The following is a 20,639-nucleotide window of genomic DNA, read 5'->3' as shown; positions in this document are numbered from 1 at the left end:
TGGGAGGGGAAGAGAGAGACAGAGAGGAAGGGGGGGGGGGTGGAGAAGCAAATGGGCGCTTCTCCTGTGTGCCCTGGCCGGGAATCGAACCCGGGTCCCCCACACGCCAGGCCGACACTCTACCGCTGAGCCAACCGGCCAGGGCTCCTGGGAGTTTATTCATTTAGCATTTCCTGAGAGCTGTGCATTACAGAGCTGCCCTTGATGCTGGGCTAGAGACAGATAAGGCCCCGGGAGCCCGTCCTCGGGGGGCTCAGAGCTGAACGGGAGCAGATGGCAGCCGCGGTGGTCCGGATCCTGTGTGATGACAGCACCCTGACGGGTGTGCGCAGGTACAGGGAAGCGGAGGCCACACACACCCTCTGGTTTGAAGGGCTGTGGGTGGTCAGTGCTGTCCACTGCCTTGGGTCCCTGTGGAGCTGGGTGAGGACCATGCATGTGACCCTCCCTCTCCAGGGCCTGACGTGTTTGCCCAGAGCTGTGGGGAGGCCCGTGCCAGGACAGGATGGCACCAGGTATCTGTGGTTCCCTCCAGCTGAGAGAGGTGCGGCCATGAGGTCTTTAAGGGCTCTTTACTAGGTGAGCCTGTGCTTGTGCAGAAAAATGAACCCTTACTACCACACCGTTTCTGTCCCACACATACAAAGTGTGATGGTCACCGGGTGACCCGGGCCATATCCATCTTCTGTCCCAGGTTCTCACGGTCTGGCTTCCAGGACTGCCCCGCGGTGGCAGGGAGGGCTGGCGGCAGCTTTACTGCCCTTGTCTCAGAGGGCAGGACAAGTTGTTTCCTCCTACAGCCACTGGGCCTTCCTTCCTGCAGAGGGACTTGGGGCGGGGGCAGAGGGTCACGGCCGGATCGTCTGATCTTGCCCCACTTCCCGGCTCTTCCACTCCGAGGCCTGGGAATGTTCCAAATCCTAACCCCCATCTTGCCCCTCCGGTCACAAGGGAGGTCACAGGTGCCATGGTTCAAGAGTATGGTGTCTCCTGCTGTCACCAATTTTTAGCGGTGAGAGTTGGCCGTGTGCTTAACCTCTATGGGTCATTTCCTCATGGATAATGTGGGGACAGTAGTCCCAGCACCCCAGTGACCATGCGGGGATGTTTAATTGACACCATGTACACGAAGTGGTTAGCACGCCCGAATGTGCTCAGGCCCGTAGCTGAGAACACCTTCAATGAGGGCAGGCAGACTCATCTGAGCTGAGTCCTGGCGAGCTGGCATCTCGGCCGGGCAAGGGATGAAAGCGACTGGCAGCGCCGCCGTTCACTTAGAGTCCACGGAGCGGCCAGCGCGCGGTGCCTGGGATCTTAGCGTTCAGGCTGCCGTCCTGTGCTGTGCGGGCGCGAGCAGGCGGAGGGAGGAGAGGGAAGAGGGGCCGGGGGACGCCGAGGGTCTCCCTGCGTGCACAGACGAGGGGCCCCGGTGTAGGGGCGCTGGCTGCTGCCCACGCACGCACGGCGGGCGGCCCTGGACGCCCCGCCCCGCATGCCGCGTCCTGCCCTGTCCCGCCACCTGCAGTGCCTTTCTTTCCCGCCGTCCATCTGCTGTTTGACGCCGTTTTTCTAACAGGCTGTTTTGTGGTGTTTCCACTGAAACCAAGCTAACAAGGCGGTTGATGAATTTTTGTTCCATCTGAAACGACAGGCACGTGAAACTGCTGAACCTCCCTGCCAGCCTCCGGCCACAGAAGATGAAGAGCTTGCTGGGTCAGAGCGTGTCCACCAAGAGCCCCTTCATCTACTCGCCTATCATCGCCCACAGCCGCGGGGAGGAGCGGAACAAGAAAATCGGTAGGACGCCCACCCTGGCCTTCTGCGCCGCGCCTGCCCACGCGGGCCGGGGTGGCTCGTGCCTCTGTGCGCGTGCGCGCAGTACGTCCGCGTGGCCCAGCTACTCCGCTCGGCTTCTCAGGTGCTGCCGACATCGGCAGTTCCTTTAGACCTGGTTTTTAAAAATGCGTTTCATGCAAGGCGATGTTTGTGGAGGTTGTAGGAACCGGAAGGCCTCTGTTAGCGGAGATTTATGAAAACTACAGGAAGGTGGGAAGTGGGGACCAGAGGGATTGCCCAGGGCCTGGCTGGCTTCTGTCCAGCGTTCGTGGGGGGTAAGGACAACCGTGGGGCCCTTGGCACCGCGGGACTAGGTGGCTGCAGGGTCAGCGCCCGGGGAGCCGCCCTGCCTCTCTCTATTTTTTCCTCTCCAGTCCTAAATTGTTGCGGCTGTTTTTTTTTTTTTTCATTTTTTCATATTTTTATTTTTTTACAGAGATGGAGAGTGAGTCAGAGAGAGGGATAGACAGGGACAGACAGACGGGAACGGAGAGAGATGAGAAGCATCAATCATTAGTTCTTCATTCCGCGTTGCAACACCTTAGTTGTTCATTGATTGCTTTCTCATATGTGCCTTGACTGTGGGCCTTCAGCAGACTGAGTAACCCCTTGCTGGAGCCAGCGACCTTGGGTTCAGGCTTGTGGGCTTTTCCCTCAAACCAGATGAGCCCGCACTGAAGCTGGTAACCTCGGGGTCTTGAACCTGGGTCCTCTGCATCCCAGTCCGACGCTCTATCCACTGCGCCACCGTCTGGTCAGGCTGTTGTGGCTGCTTTTCATGAAAAGAATACTCTGCATGTTGCAGAGGGCTTAGCCGTTACCCAGAGATTCTCACAGCCGCTGACACAGCAGGTGATCTGTTCCCAATCTGCAGATGAGAAGCCTGAGAGCGGAGCCCTGAGTCACCTGCCCTGAGTCACCTGCCCTGAGTCACCTGCCCTGAGTCACCTGCCTGGGGTTGGGGCGCTAGTACGCCGGAGCGCAGGCTCCAGCCGGCTCAGTGACTCAGCCCCGGGAATTTTCCTCCGTAGCTGGCTCCTCATCCCAGTGAGAAGCACCTGCTCTCCTGTGCTGAGGATAAATTCGGTGGATGATGCAAGGCTTTTTTTCTGAGATATAATAGAAGCCTCAGCTAAAATGCATGTTATTTGTTGAATACCCATGGGTAGGAAAATCTAATTTATATTCTGTGGCTTCTAATATCTTTTTGGCAATACACTCATCAGCTAGGACCTGCCTAGAGGCTTGAAGAATCATGTCTTTAACCTAAAATCCCAGTCTCAGTAGGTGTTTGTGTGCCATTGGGGGGGTTGTTGCCACGGAGGGCACAGGGCATCAGAGGAGGAGCCCCGAGGCAGCTGTGAGACCGCTTCCCGCTCTGAACCATGTACTAGTCTTCCTGTTCGCATACTGCTGGCATCGCCCTCGTCCGGGTTGAACTGCGCAGCGGCAATGGCCGTGCACGTCCTGAGCCAGCGCGCGCTGGGCGGTGAGGGGTTTTGTACAGTTAGCCATGGGGCTCCGTGCTGAGGTCACCACTGCCCTGGAGGCCGTGTGGTGGCTGGGACAGGCCGTGGCGGTCAGAGGCACTTGGGCCACAGCCTGGCCCCGCAGCTGTCTCTGCACACTGCACCACCTTGGACACATGGTCCCGTCCCCCTGGGCTGCAGCTGTGCTGTCTGGAGTGTGGACAGAGGAAGCTAACCTGCTGGGCTCTTAGGAGGGTCAAGTGAGAGAATGTCCCCAAAGGAGCCGGCAGCTGCGTGTGCTGTGCTGGGTGCGGGGATGTGACACGAGAGCCGTGCTTCCTGCCTGACAGGTGCCTGCTGTGCGTAGGGAGAGATCAGCTTGTCACCAGGAGCAACCGGAAGATGCTGGTAGGCCCGGGTAAAAGCACACGGGTGAAGGATGGCCATCGCTGCCCCCAACCCCCAGTTTCTGGGACAGAGTGTGGAAAGGGCTCCCCACGTGGGCCACCACGCCGAGGTCCAGAGAGCAGATGCCCTCCTTCTCTCTGGTGGAAGTTATCTAAGCGGAGATTTATCTCAGGTTTATCTTCGCTTGAGTAGGGCCATGTAAGTGTGTATAGTTCCTCTCAAAACGCCAGGAAAATGCTTTTCTTTTAAAATTTTTTTTTAATTTAAATTTTTTTGACAGAGACAGAGAGTCAGAAAGAGGGACAGGTAGAGACAGACAGAAAGGGAAAGAGATGAGAAGCATCAGTTCTTTATTGCGGCTCCTTAGTTGTTCATTGATTGCTTTCTCATATGTGCCTTGACCAGGGGGCTACAGCAGAGCGAGTGACCCCTTGCTCAAGCCAGTGACCCTGGACTCAAGCCAGTGACCTTGGACTCAAGCCAGCAACCTTTGGGCTCAAGCTAGTGACCATGGGGTCACGTCTATGCTCCCATGGTCAAGCTAGCAACCCCGCGGTCAAGCTGATGAGCCCGTGTTCAAGCCGGTGACCTTGGGGTTTGAACCTGGGTTCTCTGTGTCCCAGTTTGATGCTCTATCCAGGGAGAAAATGCTTTTCTTTTTTTTTTTTTTTTCCCCTGAAGCTGGAAACGGGGGAGAGACAGTCAGACAGACTCCTGCATGCACCCGACCAGGATCCACCTGGCACGCCCACCAGGGGCGACGCTCTGCCCACCAGGGGGCGATGCTCTGCCCCCCTGGGGCCACTCCAGCGCCCGGGGCAGAGGCCAAGGAGCCATCCCCAGCGCCCAGGCCATCCTCGCTCCAATGGAGCCCCGGCTGCGGGAGGGGAAGAGAGAGACAGAGAAGAAGGAGAGGGGGAGGGGTGGAGAAGCAAATGGGCGCCTCTCCCATGTGTCCTGGCTGGGAATCGAACCCGGGTCCCCCGCACGCCAGGCCGACGCTCCACTGCCGAGCCAACCGGCCAGGGCCGAGAAAATGCTTTTCTTACTGATGGTTTTGGGCCATGACAGAGAAGACAGCTCCTTAACTACCAGGCATAACAATGTGTTAAAATAAATGATATTTTCCCCCACTGTGAGGAAGAGGCTGGGTCTAACCACCGAGGTCCGTGATAGGCTCAGGGATGTCGCTGAAGGGCGGGTGAGCACGTGCTCCGGAAGGTGACCTCTGTGAGCCTCCCCTTGAGGCTCTCCTAGCCAGAGGGCCCAGGAGATGGGTGAGGAGAGGCGGAGTGAGGGGGAGGAGACCTGAGTTGGCAGCCGGTAGGGTTAGAGCCAGTGAGAAGGACTAGGGTTTGGTGTCTGCGCAGGGCACCGGTGCCAGTGTCTGGGAGAGGCAGTGTCCCTGTGAAAGGTCTGGGCAAGCCGGGGAATTCTAATCGCACATCCTACTGGCCGCTCCAGAGAAAGCCCTTTTAATCAGGGTCTGCTGTAGACACCTCTAAGTTCAGACACTGCGGTCGAATCCTGCTTACTGGCTGGATCCCCGGCGTGTCTTGCCCTGTTTGAGTTACCTGCTGTGTAAATGGGGATGACAGCACCTCTGTCCCCAGGTCATGTGAGGATCACGAGATCACCTGCTTGAACGTGCCGCGAACCCGACGCCCACCCCACACACGCTGACTTAATCTGGAGGTCCTTGTCGTTGCCTCGTGGAGTGTCTGAGAGGGAGGGGCACCAGAAATGCAGACGAGCGCTGTTAGTTGTCTTTGTATCCAGTCACTACAGACTTAGTGACTGGGCCCCCGAGCCCCCTGCTCAGGGTGGCAGGCTGACCTCCCGGTGTCCACCGAGGCTGGACTGGGAAAGGTTTGTTTCCAAGCTCCCTCAGCTTGTTCACCATTCATTTCCGTTTAGTTGTGTAACCGACACCCGGGACCACTCTCAGTGGCCAGCGGCCGCTCCTGGGTCTTGGCCCCGGGGCCTCCTCCATAGACCCTCTCCTTTGAATCTTTTCTTTCAGGAAGGGTGTGGTATGGTCATTTTTAAGGGCTCATCTGATTATATAATCCCCCCCCCCCAAGATACTCTCCCCTTTTCATGAACTTGGAGCCTACTGACTGGAGGCCTTAATCACACTTGCAGGGTCCACTTACCTGTGTTATGTAACAGACATCATCATCAGTCACACTCGGGGGGGAGGATTATCCAGGCCGTCTGCACCAGGCTGGAGGTCTTGGGGGTCATCTCAGAATTCTGCTGGCCACAGAGGTTGAACTGTGGCTGGCCTAGGGGTGGTCAGGGGAGAAGCCACCCTCTTAGGGAGAGGGGAACTGAGCTATGTACCACTTAAAACTGACTGTGCCAGCCTCCGGGCTAGGGACATGCTGTGTGACTTATGGCCCCTTGCTGGGAACGGTCCTGTCTGGATTGATTTCGATTTTGTGAAGCTGCATTCGGCTTGATGGCATGAATCAGCCCACTGAAGATGACAAGAAACATCTGTCACATAGCATCCAAGTGGCAGTGATGACTTGCTCTGTTTCCAAGAAAGCTAGCGGAAAAACTAGCTTTGAATTGTTTACCTTGTGACGATATTAATGCCTACCACTTCGCTGGAAGAATAAAAAGTGCCAGGGGAGTAACCCGAGGTCACGCACAACACGCGGAGGACCGTCTAACACGTGGGTTCTTGTGTGTGTGTTTCCAGATTTCCAGTGGGTTCAAGGAGACGTGTGTGAAGTTCAGCTGATGGTGTATAACCCAATGCCGTTTGAGCTCCGGGTTGAGAACATGGTACGTATCACCAGTCATTTGACACTTTGGGGATATATACCAGCTTACTATTAAAATGTGTGTGTGTGTGTGTGTGTGTGTTTTACTTAACCCTTAAAGCACACAATCTGCGATCTGTTTTTGCCTTCGTTCTGCCAAGGCTTACACGCCTTTTGTGAGTGGAGACGCACCTTACCACCCCTGTGCCTGTGGTGCCTGGCCCTCCACAGATGTGTGAATCAGTGGGCAAGGAGCCCTCCGGCCTGGACACACGCCGGGCTTGGTGGATCGGATGTGATATTTGAAATGCTCACGTCGACATGGACGTGAGGTGGTCACAGGTGACCTTCCTTACTGCTGCGAGATGAGGAGAGGGCGAGGGCCAGCAGGAGGAAGGGCCCGGAGTCAGAGGGTGAACCACCACGTCAGGTCCGTGAGTGTCCTCTCGGCTTAGAAACCCGGGCTTCTGGCTGCGAGCTGTGCGGGGCGGCAGCGTTCACTTTGTAGTTGTCTGTGGGGAGTTCTCCCCCAATTCCGGTGTCGAGAGGAGATAGCTAACCCTAGTGCTCCCCGGGCAGAGCCGCCCGCCTGCCAGGTGGTCCCACTCCTCAGGCCCCTCTGTGGACTGGCATTCGGTCCCACTGACTTCCGGTGACCTGCAGAGGACTGCGTTGAGACGGTTGGGGTCTTCCTGTGGGATTTTATGACCCACGTTCAGGGGCGGAGGCCGGTGCTGTACGCAGTTGTCCTGCTGAGTGCCCATGCCCGTGTCAGCCTTGGGCGAGGCACCGGGACCTGACCCCTCTGTGACCGTGGTCCCTCTGTGGTGCGGGGGTGCATAAGGTGCTGCAGGACCCACGTGTAGAGTCAGGGAGAGGTGACGGCTCAGCCGAGCACATGGACGCGTCGGGGTTCCCGGGCAGACTGGGGGAGGCTTTTCACAGTGATGGCTAGGCCTTCAGCACGTGGCATAGCTGTTCTAATATCTGTCTGAGTTCTTAGAAAGTTCTGAGGTTCTTCAGAGGACGGGCCTTCGAGGATGAGTGTCACCTTCTCCTGGTACAGGAACCCGCACTTGCTTTGTTTTTATTTAATTTTTCTATTGGTTTGAGGGGAGGGGAGAGAGAAGAAGAGAAGTGGGAGAGAGAGAGACAGAGACATCAACTCTTTGTTTCACTTATTCCATTTAGTTACATACTCATTGATTGTTTCTCATACATGCGCTGAGTGGGGGGCTTGAACCCACAACCTCTGGTGCTCTGGGCCAGTGCTTTATCCCCTGAGCCACCCAGCCAGGGCCTTAGGTTTGGCTCTTGAACAGTCATTTCCAGTGTCTCTGCCTCTTGGCTTAAAGAGAGAGTGACAGAGGTTAGAGAACCATCCACAGAGTGGGTAAAGTATCAGATGCCTCTTTGCTTTTTCTTATGCAGTTTTTCTCTTTAAAAAGCAGCTTTCATTTTTATTTGGTTAAAAAAATAATATGTGGTTTTCTGTCAATAATTAGGAAGAAGAAAGAATAAAATAAAAATTACCACTAGGAGCCCCCAAATCATGTTCAGGATTAAAAAAATTAAGTTATGAAATATCTCAAACATGTGACAGGCTACAGGGAATAACACTCACATATCCGCCATCCACATTTAGACAGTGTTAACAGTTGGCCGTATTTGTGTTAGCTATTTTAAAAAGAAATGAAATGCCGCTGTGTATTTCGCCGAGAGACAGTAGTCAGCTAATTGGTTTCTGTTTCCACTCCTGCCCGTGACATCTGTTCTGCATGTAGTTAGATCATTTCACGCTTCTGTTCAGAATCTGGGCACCGGGCTCTGGTGTGCTGCTCGTGGTTAAGGTGTTATCCCGGTACACCAAAGTTGCAAGTTCAATCCCTGGTCGGGACACGTACGTACAGCAATCAACCAGAGAATGCACAGCTGGGTGGAACAACAAATCAATGTCTCTCTCTCTGTCTCTCCCCTGCCTCCTCTCTGTAAAAAAAAAAGTCTGGGCACAGGTGTGCTCATTACCGCTAGAATGTCCCTTTGGGTGCATTCTGCCTTAGGAAAATTGTGCATGCATGTACACATAGACACGCATGTCCGTATGTACCTACACGCATGCATCTGCATATAGACTTATGCCTGTGTGTGCAGAACAAACACAGATCCCATAAATCCTGACTTCACAGTGGTGCCTCCAGTTCCAATCCATCTCTGTGGTTTACTTTATTTTATTATTTTTTTAAGAGAGAGAAAAAAACATCAGTTCATTGTTCCATTTACTTGTGCACCCATTGATTATTTCTCATATGTGCCCTGACCAGGGCTTGAAATGGCGCCCTGGGATCGAGCTGGTGACCTTGGTGCTCCAAAGCGAGACTCTGTGCCCTGCGCCACTGGGCGGGGCCACCAGCTCCTCCTTGCCTCCCTCCATTCCATACCTGTGACCTTCCTTCCAGTGTGAGAGCCTGAGCTCACCACATCAACACGTTTTTGCTAGAATCTTGCAGACATACCTTAGCTTTTTAATTTATTATTATTTTTTTTTATCTCCAGCCTTGCCACTTTGCTAGGTGTGCTTGTTAGTTTCAGTTTTACTGTAGGTCCTGTAGGGTTTTCTGTGGTCACGGTCTTGTTTCTTTGTGAATAAGTGCCTCTATGCTTTTTCTTCCTTTTTCTTGTCTTATGGCATTGGGTGGTATGTTTGTGACAGCGTGGACAAGTCCCGAGCTGATGTCCCGTGCTGTCCCCAGTCTGGGGGCAGCTCCTCAAGGCCAGGGAGAGTCTCTCGTTCCCGGTCAGGAGTGCTGCCTGGTACTAGCCGAGATGACTTGGTGATCTGTCCGTAGACGCACCAGACGGAGATTAATTGACATATTTTCACACTTCGTGTTTTTTTCTTTTTTTGTTTACATTCCCATTTGGTAAAACAACAAAACCAAACAAATAGGATAAAAATAAACATCTGGGCCAGCGTCAGTCAGTATGGACTTGTTCCCGCGTCCTGTGCTTTCTGTGTCAGGGCGGGTGAGTTGTGTCAGGCTTTCAGCCTGTTGCCACTGTCCTCTGGTTGTTTTTTTTTTTTTTTTTTTTGTATTTTTCTGAAGCTGGAAACGGGGAGAGACAGTCAGACAGACTCCCGCATGCGCCCGACCGGGATCCACCCGGCACGCCCACCAGGGGGCAATGCTCTGCCCCTCCGGGGCGTCGCTCTGCCGCAACCAGAGCCACTCTAGCGCCTGGGGCAGAGGCCAAGGAGCCATCCCCAGTGCCCGGGCCATCTTTGCTCCAATGGAGCCTTGGCTGCGGGAGGGGAAGAGAGAGACAGAGAGGAAGGGGGCGGTGGAGAAGCAAACGGGCGCTTCTCCTATGTGCCCTGGCCGGGAATCGAACGCGGGTCCCCTGCACGCCAGGCTGATGCTCTACCGCTAAGCCAACTGGCCAGGGCTGTCCTCTGGGTTTTAACAACAGCTGTTTCACTCCGGCAGCTTGCCCGCTGGTGGCTGTACCTTGCGTGGCTCACTTGGAAGTGACCAGGAGGTTGTGGGCCTGCCCTGTGCGTATTCATGCTGCCTGTTCCTTGTTCTAGGGCCTCCTTACGAGTGGCGTGGAGTTCGAGTCTCTCCCTGCGGCACTGTCCCTTCCGGCCGAATCTGGCCTGTACCCCGTGACGCTCGTTGGGGTCCCCCAGACGACGGGAACGATCACCGTGAACGGTAAGGGGAGCTTCCTTTTGGTGCAGGCCAGGTGGGCTGGCTGGCCCACTGCCCCGCCTCCCCGAGGCCTGTCACGGCCGCCCAGCATTCGTGTCCCAGCCTGGGGTATTGTTTCCCTTTGTCACTCGGTGTGTGCAGTTTTTTTTTTTTCTTCTTCTTTTTTTTTTTTGTATTTTTCTGAAGTTGGAAACGGGGAGGCAGTCAGACTCCTGCATGCGCCCGACCGGGATCCACCCGGCACACCCACCAGGGGGCGATGCTCTGCCCATCTGGGACGTCGCTCCATTGCAATCAGAGCCACTCTAGCGCCTGAGGCGGAGGCCATGGAGCCATTATCAGCACCTGGGCAAACTTTGCTCCAATGGAGCCTTGGCTGTGGGAGGGGAAGAGAGAGACAGAGAGGAAGGAGAGGGGGAGGAGTGGAGAAGCAGATGGGCACTTCTCCTGTGTGCCCTGGCCGGGAATCGAACCCGGGACTCCCGCACACCAGGCTGACGGTCTACCACTGAGCCAACCAGCCAGGGCCGGCGTGTGCAGTTTGGACCACTTCTCTCAGAACTTCAACAGCCCTTTTGAAACTTTGCAGGACCAATTTCAAGTGCTTATCTAACCCATGGAGTTTTTCTTTGTTTTTTGTGGGGTTTTTTGGCCTGGAAAATTTGCTGATCTTAAGTTCTAGTTCTCGCCCACATCCAGCGGACTCGCTGCTCCATGTCGCAGTGGTAACAGTAGTGGGCTTTCTTATTTTTATCTCAGCAGAAGCTTTTGAATCCTTTTTCAAATACCTAAGTCACACTGTCCTGGAACAGAGCACAGGCTCTCACGCCCACTTTGGGGATAAATGCACTTGGAAAGCCCGTCAGGGAAGAGGTGGGATGGAGTCAGTACGCTGTGCCGAGTCCCAGGTCACGGAGACGCTCGGTGGCCGAGTCCCAGGTCACGGAGACGCTGGGTGGCCGAGTCCCAGGTCACGGAGCCGCTCGGTGGCCGGGTCCCAGGTCACGGAGACGCTGGGTGGCCGAGTCCCAGGTCACGGAGCCGCTCGGTGGCTGGGTCCCAGGTCACGGAGACGCTGGGTGGCCGTGTCCCAGGTCACGGAGACGCTCGCCTGCACGCTCCGCCTGGACGCAGGGCGCCTGTGCGGCAGGAAGGCCGGGGCCTCATCAACTTCCCCTCTCCACAGGGGAAACTGAGGGTCTTCGGGGTTGAGAGCGGGGCCTGTGGGTGAGACTGGCCCGTGACGGGCGTGAATCAGCACTCGGGTGTTCAGGGAGGGTCCCCACGCTCTTGCTTACTGGGGCTGCCTTCGGGCCGGGCACTGAGCCATTCCCGGTGGTGCGAAGCTCTTCCTGGTTTCCCAGGTTACCACACCACCGTCTTCGGCGTCTTCAGTGACTGCTTGCTGGACAGCCTCCCGGGGGTGAAGACCAGTGGCTCCACGGTCGAGGTCATCCCTGCTCTGCCCAGACTCCAGATCAGCACGTCTCTGCCCAGGTAGGCGTTCGCCGAGCACAAGCTCTGCGTTCCGGCGACACACGGTGGTGCTGGTCGGTGCACATGTTCAGTGGCACCAGAGCCCGACTCAGCCCGTGGCTGTTCTGACCAGAGCCCGGGCCCGGCTTCCTGCAGGACGGCCGATAGCGGTGTGCTGTGCTCACGGCGCGCTGGACCGAAGGGGCAGGGGTCCCACCCAGAGCAGAACCAAGTGTGAGATCAGCCTCTGAAATAATGGTTTTTGTGAACTGCAGCCGTGAGGGTTTTAGGGAACTTAAGAAAATGTCGGTATTGTAAAAAACAGCATTACAGGAAAGCATGAAACGGAAGTAGACTACATCTCAGGAGCTGCAGGAATTCAGTTACTCCTGAGGCTTGCTGGTGCCTCCTTCCTTCCAGGGGACAGCCTCTCCGCCCCTCTCCTCCCCTCCCTTCCCCTCCCCTCCCCTCCCTTCCCCTCCCTTCCCCTCCCCTCCCCTCCCTTCCCCTCCCTTCCCCTCCCTTCCCCTCCCTTCCCCTCCCTTCCCCTCCCCTCCCCTCCCCTCCCCTCCCTTCCCCTCCTCTCCCCTCCCCTCCCTTCCCCTCCCTTCCCCTCCCTTCCCCTCCCCTCCCCTCCCCTCCCCTCCCTTCCCCTCCCTTCCCCTCCCTTCCCCTCCCCTTTCCTCCCCCACCCCTTCTTTCATTCCTCTATTTCTTTTCCTCCTTTTTCTTCTTTTAATACAAGGGTAGGCAGAAGTAGGTTAGTTACCTGTATTGTTACTTAAGAGATTAACCTGTAAGTAAGGATATGAAATAATAACGCTAAGAAGACAAATAATATAATACAATAACAAAGAAATACTTGTAATTGTAACCCTACTTCTGCCCACCCTCCACACCTGTTAGAATAGTTGGGATTAAACTACGTTTCGCATAGCGTCCTTAGATTTTCACGTTTTGCACAATGATGTCACGTAAGCTGAAACGTTTTATTTCGAAGGCTTCTGAAAGCACCTCAGGAAGTCCCTCGGGTCACGTCCCCGTTCACGTCCTTGCCCTCGGAAGTGGGTTTGTCTCCGTTCTCGCTCTCTGGGGAATGCGTTCCTGTGTGTCCTTTCGGCTGTTTTTATGTAACGTATCTTGGTATTTCCTGAAGAGTCTTAGACACTCCTTCACCCATGCGGCGGGTCCTGCGCCGAGTGCCAGGCGGCAGGATGGACGCCGTGCCCGGGTCTTGCCCCGGCAGGGACAGTGGGCGGGGGCGACAGGGGGCCCGGCCGTCACCGTCCTGCTGTCAGGACTCTGAGGGCTGCGGGGGGGCCCTTCCAGGAGGTGACGTGAGCGTGGAGAGGTGAGGGAGCAGCCTGGTGAAGTGGGCAGGCCGCAGAACTTTCTAACACGGGGAGGGCCTGGCAGGAAGCATCATGTGACTGGGAAATAAAAGGAAATGTAGAAAAAGATGAACTCAAAAGAGATCATAGCACTAATTGTGAGAGCCAGGAGTATAAAACATGGAGAAGAAAGTGTTTGTGGTCCTGGGTTAGGCAGAGGGGTTCTCTGGATGATGTCAAAGCAAGTCCTCCACCGACCCTGGAACCAGAGGCCCCGGGTGCGGCGTGGCCGGTGCCACGAGCCTGACCTATTCACCGGTCACCCTCCCCTGGCGCTGCGGAAGCCTGAGACCAGCACTGACAGGGACGTTCTCTTCTGTCCTTTGACCCTGACGGGGTGAGGACATGGAGCTCTCGTGATGTGTGTAAGCGGTGCTTGGGTCTGTGCCGTCCCCTGTGCCGGGCGGTACCGGAGCAGAGCCAAGAGAGCTGGTCTACAGTGACAGCTGGGCACTTGCCCGTGCGGGGCCCGCAGCCCGCTTGGTCTGCTCACAACCCGTTTCTGGTGGAGTTCAGAACGCGACGTGGGGGCACATGCATTTAGACCACGTGGCTTTCTGTGGAAATCCTTCCAGTCCAAGGAGGCTAAACGGTTCCCGTCCCAGGAGAAAGTGACCCTTTCACCCACCCGTGACCTCCCGTTCTCTTTTGTGGCCAAACTACTCCAGAGCGTGGTACAGACACTTTAGCTGGACCTACCCCACACGCCCCTCTTGGCTGTCTGGCCTCTGTCCCCACGTGCCCGTGCTCGCTGGTGACCCCTCTGCCTGTGTGCTGCCTGGAAAGGAGACAACCCGGGTGATCAGTGCTCTGGGTAGGAGGTAGGAGAGTTCGGGAAGAGCTCAGACTGCAGGCTGTGGTGTGGGAGCCTCGGGGCCTCACCTGACCATGTCCAGGACCCAGCCGCACGGACACCTTTAACCCCTGGGCACCTCGAGGACCCAGCCACTCGGACCCTGTCCAGCCCCAGGGCCCCACCGGCGGCCTGGGTCATGGTGGGTGTCTGCAGGCGTGCCTCCTCATTCTGCCCGGTGACGTGGAGTGTGTTACACGTACATCCCACTCTCTTCATTCCCGATCTCGTGCTGTCAGTCGGAACGGTTCACTTACGTTTTCTTCTTAAACCTGTGGATTTTCCCAGGGCAGTTCTGAGAGGGAGATTTTTCTTTCTTTGAGAGAGAGTAACACGGTCATGGTTCATGTGAATTAATTTATTGTTTCATTGTTGCCTTCACCATAATCCAACGATTGTGTAATTTAAAGCTTCCTACTCACATTAGAAATCAAGGCCGAGTGAGGGTGATCATGTTTATAACACGCCAGGGACCCGGGACGCGTCTGCATGTAGAGAGCACGCAACATGTGGCGATTCACCTTCTGTCCCTGGTAGCTGGCACTGAATTCCCTAGTCCCTGTTTCTGAAATGGGTAAGGGTGGCGATGTGAGTAATTCTAAAATGCCGCTGGTTTGCTTTCCTTTTAAAACGTGTTGTTACCGCTGCTGCTATCTTAGGTCTGCACACTCGCTGCAGCCTTCCTCCGGCGACGGGGTCTCTACGAACGTGGCGCTCCAGCTCTACAATGGAGAAGCCCAGCAGCTCGTCATCAAGTTGGAAAATATTGGCATGGAGCCCTTGGAGAAGCTGGAAGTCACTTCAAAGCTCCTCACCACCAAAGGTCGGTATGCTAAGCAGGATAGGCCTTGGCCATGTTCATCTTCTTCATCTGCAGAGGAAACACTTCAGATAACGTGTCCAGGGACGCTCAGTTTCTCCCACTTTTCAGTGTAACATTGGCATTCTAATCATGCGTGAGGAATGCACACGGGAAGACTGGAGCCAGACTGTGTCCTGGTCCCCTGGGGCTCTCCGCATTGCAGACCGCATGCGTGCGGGGGACGCTGGCCGGCTCAGAAGCGTCCCCGCCTGGGGCCCGTGCCCCGGTCTGCCCGCCGTGCCGCTCAGTGGGCTCTGCGCTTAGAGCCTGTGCCCCTGTCCTGGGGGCAGGCGCTCTGCCTCCTAGTTCAGAAACACAGGCCGCTGTGGTCAGGAGGCCGGGGTGGACATTTGGCCTCATCGTTCACTGGCTGTTTGTCCTTTCTGAGCCTCCGTTTCCCCCGGGGAGATAAGGGGACGTGGGCTCACCATGTACAGTTGTTTCAAGAGTCCCGCGTGGGGGAGTGTGGCAGACGCCTGGTACAGTGGGGTTAGTGAGCGGCACTGACCAGGGGGCCTGCCTGTAAGGAGGGAGAGGTGTGAAGGGAAATCAGTTCACCTGATAAAGTTAGAGATGCTGGGCCAGCCGGTGAGACCAGACAGAGAGAACCAGCAGGACCAGAGGGGTTTCACGCCTTGATGGCGGTGTGAGGGAGGCCAGTGTGAGGGAGGCCAGTGTGAGGGAGGCCAGTGTGAGGGAGGCCAGACAGGCCAGGGGAGCTTGCTGGGCCTGGTTATGCGCCCGGGAAGGGAGGTCCTGTGCACACCTCCCTGGCGGGGGGTGGGGGCTTCCTTCTCCTGCTAATGACACACCATCCCGGGAAAACCCAGAGAGGAAGCGTTTAAGAGGCAGAGCCACAGGCTGTCTGGTTAGTTCCACCTGGAGGGAGGGTCCAGGGGTGAGTGTGGGAGAATTTTATTTTGCAGAAATCATGCCGTGGACTAAGGCATTTGGATTCTGTAAGAAGGGAAGGGCTCCTCTGAGCATGTCCTGCCGGGGAGAAGCTCGGGTGTCTTGTATTTGCATATTCCTCTCACCGATTTTGGGGGGAAATAAAGCATGCGCCTGCAGGTTCACAGGGAGCTCCCTGCTGCAGCTCTGGGGTCCCCTTGACCGTGAGACGGAGAGCCCCAAACCCATTGCGTAGAGCACAGCACAGCTGTCTTCAGAGCAGCACGTCCGCAAGTGAAAAATCAGAGCTGTCACACTGTAATTCTCATCCCAAGCTGTGCTGCATCTCGTGTGGAATTAAGTTAATGGAAGGAAACCGTCTGCTTTCAGAACACACAAAGGGAAGAGTACCTCCTGTCACTTAGATCGTGGGGCACCCCAAAGCTGTCAGCACCAGTACACGACCTAATGATGGATTTGAGAACACGGGCAAGTCGGAAGCTGAGATGGCGCGCGAGGGTTGCGTGTTCTCGCGGGGGAGGGCAGAGGGACCTTGTGAGGGTGCGTCGTGGGCGATAGAAAACGCCGTTCCTCTTTCAGCGTCACTGTTATTTAAGCCACCGTGTTGGCTTCTGTAAGGGCCCCTCCGGTGTCCCCTCCGTGAAACTTCTCCACGTGGAGTTAAGAGCTCGCTTCGCTGGGTTCCACCTACTTTTCTTTGGGCTGCCGTTAGAGCTGTTTAGCATCTATCTCAGCAGTGATAATGGCAGTAATACCTTCTTGGCACCAGGTGGACGGCACTTCAGGTGGTTTTTCTAATGAAGTAATCACAACACCACTAAGTGGTTTCTTTCAGGGGTGGCGGCGGCGGCCTGTTCATGTCACTGCTGCGTGCCCAGGGCCTGAGAACTGAGAACAGAGCTTGTCACGTAGTAGGTGCTTGATGCGTACAGCATCGTCCCCGGTGTGGGGTTGTCGTGAGGCTGACATGGTGGCGCAGAGCCCAGGAAGCTCGGGTCCGTTCTGGGTGCACATGTGGCCGGCCCGTGGGTGCCGTGAGAAGACTGCGTGTTCAAGGTGCGTCCCTCTGCAGGCAGCCCTCTGCGCGTGGGGGCCTGGGCCGTGCCAGGGCGTGCCTGCGGCCCCACCCTCCTCCCTCTGCCGTGCCCTCTGCGCGTGGGGGCCTGGGCCGTGCCAGGGCGTGCCTGCGGCCCCACCCTCCTCCCTCTGCCGTACCTGATGCACGTGGGGGCCTGGGCCGTGCCAGGGCGTGCCTGCGGCCCACCCTCCTCCCTCTGCCGTGCCCTCTGCGTGTGGGGGCCTGGGCCGTGCCAGGGCATGCCTGTGTGCCCACCCTCCTCCCTCTGCCATGTCCTCTGCGCGTGGGGGCCTGGGCCGTGCCAGGGCGTGCCTGTGTGCCCACCCTCCTCCCTCTGCCGTGCCCTCTGCACGTGGGGGCCTGGGCCGTGCCAGGGCGTGCCTGCGGCCCCACCCTCCTCCCTCTGCCATGCCCTCTGCGCGTGGGGGCCTGGGCCGTGCCAGGGCGTGCCTGTGTGCCCACCCTCCTCCCTCTGCCGTGCCCTCTGCGCGTGGGGGCCTGGGCCGTGCCAGGGCGTGCCTGCGGCCCCACCCTCCTCCCTCTGCCGTGCCCTCTGCGCGTGGGGGCCTGGGCCGTGCCAGGGTGTGCCTGCGGCCCCACCCTCCTTCCTCTGCCGTGCCCTCTGCACGTGGGGGCCTGGGCCGTGCCAGGGCGTGCCTGCGGCCCCACCCTCCTCCCTCTGCCGTGCCCTCTGCGCGTGGGGGCCTGGGCCGTGCCAGGGCGTGCCTGTGGCCCCACCCTCCTCCCTCTGCCGTGCCTGATGCCTGGAGGCAGCCAGGGTCCTGTCAGAGGGACGTCCCTGTTCGTCCCTCTGAACAAACTCCCCCTTCTTCAGATAAAGACAAGTTTCTCGTTTTGTGTTTTCCCGCCATCCCCCGTGCTTTCCTGTCTTGTTTTAATTCCTGCTCTTAGAAACTCACTTTAGATCCTTTTGTGTTTCCAGTGTCTGGTAAGCATCAGTGATAGACAGACCTCTGTGGGCCTCCTCAGTGTCTGAATTGTCGCTGGGGCTCTCTGGGGCGAGTGTGTCCCCCTGACCACAGCACCTGGTGTGGGATGAGCATTTCTGGCCCACCCATCAGACAGGGATGGCCCGTCGATGCCGCGCAGCTGTTTTAAGTACAATCCATTTGTCAGCAGGTCTTTATTTGTGGGTGGTTAGAGATGCCACTTCCGCCTTTACTTAAAAGGTTACGACTTTCATAGTAATGAGCCCCAGTGAAGAAGAGTTTATTGTACTTCTTTTTTGTTTCAAGGTGAGAGGAGCAGAGATAGTGAGGCAGACTCCCGCATGCGCCCTAACCCGGATCCACCTGGCAGCCCTGTCTGGGTTCAGTGCTCAAGTAATCAGCTATTTTTAGCACCTGAGGTTGTTGCGCTTACGTTGGAGTTATTCTTGGAGCCCAGGGCCAAGCTCGAACCAATTGAGCCGCTGGCTGCAGGAGGGGAAGAGGGAGTGAAGGGAGATAGAGAGGGGGAGAGAAACTGATGGTCACTTCTCCTGTGTGCCCTGACCTGGAACTGAACCGGGGTGTCCGTATGACTGGCTGATGCTCTCTCCACGGAGCCACCGGCAAGGACCACTGCTTGCTTTTGAACAGATCTTCTAAGCTGTGTGTGAGCCTGTGAGTGGGCACAGACACAAGCCTGCCTGTGAGCCTGTGAGTGGGCACAGACACAAGCCTGCCTGCACACACATGTGGGTGCACATGTACATCCTTCATTTCTTCATCTTCTAGCTTCATTTCTGGACAGAAGCGATGACTGTGTGTTGGTCTGATTAAAAACCCGTAGGTGTCTGAGATGAGGCCGGCGGCATCCTTCCCCTGTGAGCGTTGCAGTGCAGTGTCTGCAGTGAGGAGCGAGCCTCCCAGGCTGAAGGTGGGAACACTTCTGCACGCTGTCCCTGGAAAGTGGCCAGCTCCACTTGATGGCAGGCCACTAACCTCTAGCATTAAAACAGTGGCTATTCTCCCTGAAACCACACCCCACAGGGAGATAAGCGAATGACATGTACTAATCTTGCCAATCCTGACGATGTATCATTGTGTAGCGTTTGGAAAGGCCCCCCAATGTCCCGTGGGGTACCACCATGTTGAAGGACAGTCATAGGAACAGCGGGGCCGGCTGTGAGGCATCAAAGCGTGTCAGCCCTGAGGACGGGGCTCCCTGTCTGCAGCGGCCATAGCGCAGTCTCTGGGCGCCCTGCGTGCCTGTCGGGGCTCAGATAGAAACACTGTGGCGATGGGGTACCTGGCGCCGTGCATGCCTGTCGGGACTCAGATAGAAACACTGTGACGATGGGGTACCCGGCTTCGTGCATGCCTGTCGGGGCTCAGATAGACACACTGTGGCGATGGGGTACCCGGCGCCACGCATGCCTGTTGGGGCTCAGATAGAAACACTGTGGCGATGGGGTACCCGGCGCCGTGCATGCCTGTCGGGGCTCAGATAGACACACTGTGGCGATGGGGTACCCGGCGCCCTGCATGCCTGTCGGGGCTCAGATAGAAACACTGTGGCGATGGGGTACCCGGGGGTGAGGCAGCGGCTCCCGTGGGCTGGCCGTGGGCCGGTTGTTTGAATGTGTCACCCTGAGGTCACGGAACTGAATGCAAGAGTGAGCAAAGCAGTTTGAGATCCTCCTGAGTGTGCCGCGTGCGTGGGAGATGTCGGCTCCGTGCCCAGGGCTGTGCCATTGGCTGCGGCCCTGCCCTATGGGGCGCAGGTCGGTGCAGCGTCCCCTCTCCCCTCGCCGTGCCGTGGCTGGTGTCTCGCAGAAGCCGCCCACCGCACTAGGCTGCTGTGTGGTTTTGACCCCTCCCCCGTTCCCGTGGCGCCACCTCTGCCAGGGTGGGGCGCAGCGCGGCCTCCTGCCAGCCAGTGAGATGGGGACGTGGGTTTGGCAGCTGACAGGCTCTGCGCACGGTCAGCTGTGTCACTGTCCTGAGCAGGCGTCTGGCCGTGCGAGGCATCGTGCTGTCCCGACCTGCAGCCATTCGAGAGCAAGGGGTGATGCCTCTGGCGCCCCTGGCTCAGTGCCCGGCCCGTGGCAGGTGAGGGGAGCCACCAGAGCTGGCGTGGTTTCCCATTTCCCAGTTCCGCTCTGCGGCCGCAGAGACCAGGACACCGGGCCCGGTGAGGCGACTCTGGGCGAACACCCGCCTGAGTGAGGCCGGCGCCTGGGTCTCAGCCGCCAGAGCTGGTCCCTCCCCGAGCAGTTTGGACACGGCTCAGCGTCGTCCTTGTTCTTGTTTTTCCCGGAAGGGTGCAGTTTAACAGTGAACGAGGATGTGCTCGCATTACAACCGTAGCCAGTCAGCACCGGAGGCCCCACAGTGGGTCAGCGAGAGCCCTGCCCCCCAGGGGAAGACGAGACCGCGAGGAGCTCCTGGGAGGCGGGTGCGGGGAGCTCACTGCTCCTTTGTTCCCAGGGACCAGGGACGAGGGACCAGGGACGAGGGGAAACCCGCTGCCAGTTAGTTCTCGGTAATAAGCCGGCCCAAGTGCCGCCTGACCTACAGCGCCTCACCCACCCGGCTGAGCTTCCTGACTTTTTACCTTTTTCAGGCTGCTTTGCGTCTGAGTGGCTTGTGCTATTTTTTTTATAATCCTTTATAAAAAAATTAGAGCAATGAAGAGCAAAGAGGACTCCGTTTCTTCACTCCTTTGTTTGCATGCCGAGTCGCACTGTGCTTCTGGGCGGAGGTGGGGCGGGGGCAGAGAGGGGGCCAGTGCGGCTGGGACTGCGTGGCGGGGGGCCGGCCGGGTGGAAGTCGCGGGGACCCAGCCGTCCTCAGCTCCCAGCTGCGTTGTTAGGGTTCAGAGGACGGCCTCCGGAGCAGACACGCTGGGGTTTGGGTCCTGGCT

The 20,639-nt window shown here is 57.2% G+C and overlaps 1 protein-coding gene across 1 annotated transcript in view; it reads left to right on the top strand.

Moving 5' to 3' along the window:
* TRAPPC9 (trafficking protein particle complex subunit 9) overlaps nucleotides 1-20,639 on the top strand; it is a 364,330-nt gene that overhangs the window by 81,812 nt on the left and 261,879 nt on the right. Inside the window, exons 12-16 of the mRNA XM_066379571.1 lie at nucleotides 1,652-1,797; nucleotides 6,424-6,509; nucleotides 10,074-10,200; nucleotides 11,562-11,694; nucleotides 14,577-14,740. Of these exons, the coding sequence (XP_066235668.1) occupies nucleotides 1,652-1,797; nucleotides 6,424-6,509; nucleotides 10,074-10,200; nucleotides 11,562-11,694; nucleotides 14,577-14,740 (656 nt within the window). The remainder of the gene's footprint in view (nucleotides 1-1,651; nucleotides 1,798-6,423; nucleotides 6,510-10,073; nucleotides 10,201-11,561; nucleotides 11,695-14,576; nucleotides 14,741-20,639) is intronic.

This window comes from Saccopteryx leptura, chromosome 3 (genome assembly GCF_036850995.1).
Source record: "Saccopteryx leptura isolate mSacLep1 chromosome 3, mSacLep1_pri_phased_curated, whole genome shotgun sequence".
Lineage (NCBI taxonomy): Eukaryota > Metazoa > Chordata > Mammalia > Chiroptera > Emballonuridae > Saccopteryx > Saccopteryx leptura.
Note: the sequence above shows the minus strand (reverse complement) of the source record. Positions and strands in the feature narration are given on the sequence as shown.